The following is a 5112-nucleotide window of genomic DNA, read 5'->3' as shown; positions in this document are numbered from 1 at the left end:
AGGAACCTGGAACCTGGAGGTGCACTGGTTCTTGACTCCTGGACTTCCACCAGGAAGAGATTTGGCCTCAACTGGATGTTCCCAGACATCCAAGGATGGGACTTTGACAGGCTGTATCCATTCTCCAAGTACCTCTTCTTAAGTAAGCATTATCCACATCCCTTCTATTTTTTTAGACAATGGAAATTTAGGGACATTTGGCATACATTACAATATTTTGTGTATGAGGAAATGGCCCATTTCCACACATTTTCTACCAATGACATGTATGAAAAAAATTATATGGCAGAATTGCATGGGCATAATGATCACTTGCAATTGTGTTATTCTGGAGGTGAATAAAACTAACATAAAAGTCCACACTGCCTCCCCTTATTTGATGTTGAACAGTCTCTCTGAGCCATCTTTCCATCTCCCTGGAATACATTTTCCCAAGGAGAGAGAGACGTTGGAACCATCAATATTGAGATAAACCTTTCCATAAGATCTGCGTCTATTAGTGGCTTAGGTTCCACAAATAGACGAAAAGGACAAAGTAATATCAGGCACACTTTTAATGGAACTTATCTGACTCCTAGTTATTAGATCAAATTCAAAACTACAGAATGTAATAATTATTCAATCAAGTTTATTTGTAGAGCACATGTCAAGAACACAGTAGTTCAAAATGTTTTACATTGTAAAAACTTTAAAACTTGCAGGGTCCAAAGAACCCCATCTTGTAAGACAGCAAAAGTATTAAAGACTGTTTTTTATTTCTGAGTTTCATGTTTAAATTAATGAAGAATTATCATGTTTTTTGTAAATTGGTGATTTTGGTGTTGGTTTGTGGTTTTGTTGAATGAGTAGTTCAAATGTTTCTAATGAAATTTTGGAAGATGTATGCAGTCTATTCTGAATATTTACCTCTATGTGTAACTTATGATTTTTCAGTGATAAAAAAGTTGGGATTCTTCAAACACATGTAGAGGTTTAAAAAAGCAAAGCAAGAGTCTATGGGGGAGGTCAGAGGGAAGTGAGTATTCACACATTAACACATGCATCACAAAGTGACAGTGGTGGCTTTTGTTTTTGTGTCTTATCCTTACAGCAGGTCCAGATTCAACTGTACAGTTCTCAATGATCCTTATTACAATTTATGTGATTTCAAATGGTCAGGGGTGCTTACTGAACTTTGTTTTATTCAACCTTTAGCTACAAAAGCCAGTTACAACACCTACAAAGAGAATTACTTTCACCACAAGAGTCAAATGGCCTACAAACACCAGATGCAGTGTTAGTGCTAAATTTTGTTTCTCACTCTGATGGAGAAATGTTTGATAGAGCTGACCCTCAAGTCTTTACTGACCAGTCCATAGATGAAGGGGTTAATGATCGGGGGAATGATATAGACAAGGATGCTTAAGAACTTTTTTATATTTTGGGAAAGGGAGGGAAATCTGTAACTCAATATTAATATCAATGCAGCGACGTTATAGACAACATACACTATAATGTGCGGAGCACAGGTCTGAAGAGCCTTGTTGGGTTTGCTGCAGTTTGTTCTTCCCTGCTTTAAGGAAACACTCAGGATTCTGATGTAGGAAAAAGCGATGAGAATGAAGTTCAAAGTACTAAAAGTCCAGGTGATTGTTAGACCTAAAAAAATATAAAGAAGACAAGTGAATATATATCTTGCATATTTAAAAGTCTAATTTTCTGTTGAGTAGCATATGTTGCCATCTTTGTATTTTGTTTCCCAAAAGCAAATAAATTGATTCGTCAAGGAGTAATGAAATGAAAAATAGTGCTTAGAATAAACTACTATAACAACCACGCAGTTGCACTGAATTTTAAGGTGCTGTGCACCTACAAGCAGGAAAAAAATAAGTTACCATATTTTCCGCACTATAAGGTGCACCTAAAAACCTTCAATTTCCTCMAAAGCCGACAGGGCGCCTTATAATCCGGTGCGCCTAATATATGGACCAATATTGAGCCACAACAGGTCTAGCAACTACGGTAAGCAGCCGCTGACTTCATTTTYACCCGTAGAAGAAGAAGCGCGTGGTGCATGCTGGGATAGCTGTCAGAACGCTGGTTTGTTAATAAAGTTTGACTGACCTATCTACCTACCGACTGTCTAGAATCAAGTCGTCTGCAGGTCATTTAGCACCACGTTCTCCATGACCTTGCAGTGAGCGAAAGGAGAAGGGTGACCATCGTCTGGCCACGCCTTACAGTGCGGAAAATACGGTATTCAACTGTTAAGCAGATTACTGTCTTCATCAGAAGCAGAAAGCAGTCCCCAAACTGTTATATGTAATTTCTGGTGTGAAACAGGGAAGCACTAACCATAGATATTGCTGACGGGGGTAGGAATGCAGGCCAGGTCCAGGATGCCCCGGTTGCTGCAGTAGACATTTTGGATAAGTCGACTGCACAGCGGGACGTTCATGTGGAAGGAGAAGAGCACAACTATGAGCAGCAGAGCAACGATCCAGGCAACAGCGCAGCAGCTGTGCAGCCGAGCCGAAGTCATGATGGAGTGATACCTGAGAGGTTCACACACCGCCACATACCTGCAGAGAGACARTCTTTTTCAGAAGTAGGGTATCCAAAAGAAACAGTTTTCTGTCCGTTTTAAAGTTAAAGTTTTACTATGGAAGGGCTTTGTATCTTTGTGTTTTTGTGATGTAAAGCACATTCAGCGCTTTGTTGCTGAAAGGTGCAATACAAATAAAAATTAATTGATAGAACAATAAGGAAACCCAGAAAACCGCATCATGTCATTGACTCATTTAGAGCATTCTTCTCTAACATTCTTCCTCACCTGTCATAGGCCATTGCAGTTAAAAGGTTAAGCATTGTTGTACCATATGTGTGAGCGCAGAATGCCTGGACGATGGCTGGGATGTAGGCGATCTTCTTCAGCCCCATCAACAGATCCATCATGAGGCGAGGAAGCACCATTGTGGCCCCCAGCAGGTCACAGACCATGAGGTGACATATCATAACAAACATGGGTCTGTGCAGGTTCTTGTCTGTCATAATAACACAGATCACCACACCGTTCCCCAGTAACACTGTTATGTAGGCGAGCAAAGCCAACAGAAACAAGAACGGTCCGTTGCCTGGTTGAACATCAAATCCYTCCAGTTCAAAAACAATCGGCTGTTTGAGAGGAATCACMGAGGTTTGGTTCTCCATCCAAAGCAGTACAGCTCTAAAGAAGCAGAGCAGATTAAACCTCAGATGATAGAAATGTTGGTAGATTTATACTGTGAGAGTGACATACTGTAACTGATGAAAACACCAATCTGTAGCTACATTTCACATAAAACTGATGATGGTATATTACCTCCAAATCATGCAAATGACACTTAAATGGAGACAGCATCAAAGAATAAAATGTGTGATCAAAAGCATCAGCAGATGAGTTATAGAGAATTTGGTTTATTCTCTGAGAGTGATAATCAAGTTTTTTTCCACTGATAAAAGATGATAGCATATTAACTCCAAATGATGCAAATGGCATTTAAATAGAGAAAGCAATGAAGAATAAAATATATAAACAATAGTAACCAGCAAAGATTGTATGATAAGATCTAGTAATTACTTCTCTATATGTGTTGGGTAGAGCATGAAGTCTGCCTCYTCTCTGCTGAGAGCACTGATAATTACTCTGAGGTGTCAATGAAAACATGTCCCTTTAAAGGATTTCTACGTGTTTTCAACACCTTCCCAAACACAGAGGTGCCATGGAAACACCAACTCCAATTAAAGTCCCTGTAAGGGGTACGAGTGTTAAGGTTTATAGGCCAGGGTGAAAATAGAAAACACTGGTCAGCAGATTGGATAAGAGTACTGGAAACCTGCAAGAAAAAGGAAACTAAAAGTACCTCATCCAGAGAARATTGATTATTGGTAAGATACTGGCATGCAGTAAGAACCTGAAGAAAACATWCACTARAATTTAGACAGGAAGAAGAAACTACTTACTTACTCCGAACGATCTGTAAAGGCGTTCTCAAGCCACCCCATTATTGCTTATCCAACTGAAAGACTTAATCTACAACATTCATGGAAAAACCCAATAAAGCCTTTTAAAGTTAAACAATAGCATGAAGTTTGCCAAAGCTTGGAAATGTTATGCCACGACAACTTAACCTTCCAGTTCAAAATCACRTCCTTGAATAAACCATCAATGTAATTAATACTCCGTAATAAAAGCTTCTTTCATAAAATAAATGATTCCATGCCTAAAATTGGTCAGATGGAAAGAATGAATAATATGTCACTTTGTGGTTTTAGTCTGAGTCTGAAGAAGTAAAGATGCAATTGTCCATAATTATTATGGGGGTATATATGCAATGATTTCTGAAGGACACACTGGTTTGAGTCAACCTCTGCATTCCTCCATGGATTGTTTTCAGTTGTATTTAGGATGTTACCTGGCCCCTACAGCACATTTAGACTTGGAAATAATGTGTAATGAAACACAGAATTAAGAAAATAATTGCCTGTCCATTGAGTGTCCCCTACTTTGGGACTGCAGTCTGGATCAGTAGATCCATGTTTCTCTGGTTTAGGGGTTCCTGAGTGACCCAGTGTTATGCTGATGATACTCAGTTATATCTATCCTGATGAATCCATTCATTAGGTAGATTACAGGCATGTTTTGATGACATAAAACCTCTATGACTAAATTGGCATAAAATTGGCTTGTGATGTAAAGTAAGAATCTCAGTGTATTTTTGACCAAAATAGGATATTTGATTACTGTATTTAACTGGTTTCCTTTTTTTAACTCTGGAATATTGCCAAAATTAGAAATCTTCTGCTTGAGTGAAATAAGTCCATGCATTTGTTATCAAGGCTGAGCAACTATATAACTCTTTGCKACTTCACTATCTACAAAATACAATTAAAAGCCTTCAGCTGGTCCAGGCTGCTGCAGCAAGAATTTTGATGAAAATTTAAAAAGCGAGATATTATTTAACCTTTTTCATCCTGGTCTACAAACCTTAACGCTCATAGCACTGAATGGCACTTTAAGTGGAGTTAGTGTTTCCATGGTACCTCTAAATTTGGGAAGGTTTTGAAAATACATAGAAATCCTTTAAAGGGACG

General features: G+C 38.6%; 1 protein-coding gene across 3 annotated transcripts; it reads right to left on the bottom strand.

Moving 5' to 3' along the window:
* Positions 1–660: 660 nt before the first annotated feature.
* On the bottom strand, positions 661–3642 carry LOC103459876 (olfactory receptor 2K2-like). Of its 3 annotated transcripts, none has more exons than XM_008401805.2 (4): positions 3599–3642; positions 2813–3205; positions 2335–2561; positions 661–1638 (listed from the first exon to the last, which is right to left on the bottom strand). In XM_008401805.2, the coding sequence occupies exons 1-4, from the start codon at positions 3622–3624 to the stop codon at positions 1283–1285; spliced, it is 1002 nt and encodes a 333-aa protein (XP_008400027.2). In that variant the 5' UTR covers positions 3625–3642; the 3' UTR covers positions 661–1282. The 3 variants fall into 3 exon arrangements, with proteins under 3 accessions (XP_008400027.2, XP_017158493.1, XP_017158491.1); XM_017303004.1 differs by having other exon boundaries at positions 2335–2417; XM_017303002.1 differs by lacking the exon at positions 3599–3642 and adding an exon at positions 3341–3424.
* Positions 3643–5112: the final 1470 nt, after the last annotated feature.

Source organism: Poecilia reticulata, unplaced genomic scaffold (genome assembly GCF_000633615.1).
Source record: "Poecilia reticulata strain Guanapo unplaced genomic scaffold, Guppy_female_1.0+MT scaffold_131, whole genome shotgun sequence".
Lineage (NCBI taxonomy): Eukaryota > Metazoa > Chordata > Actinopteri > Cyprinodontiformes > Poeciliidae > Poecilia > Poecilia reticulata.
Note: the sequence above shows the minus strand (reverse complement) of the source record. Positions and strands in the feature narration are given on the sequence as shown.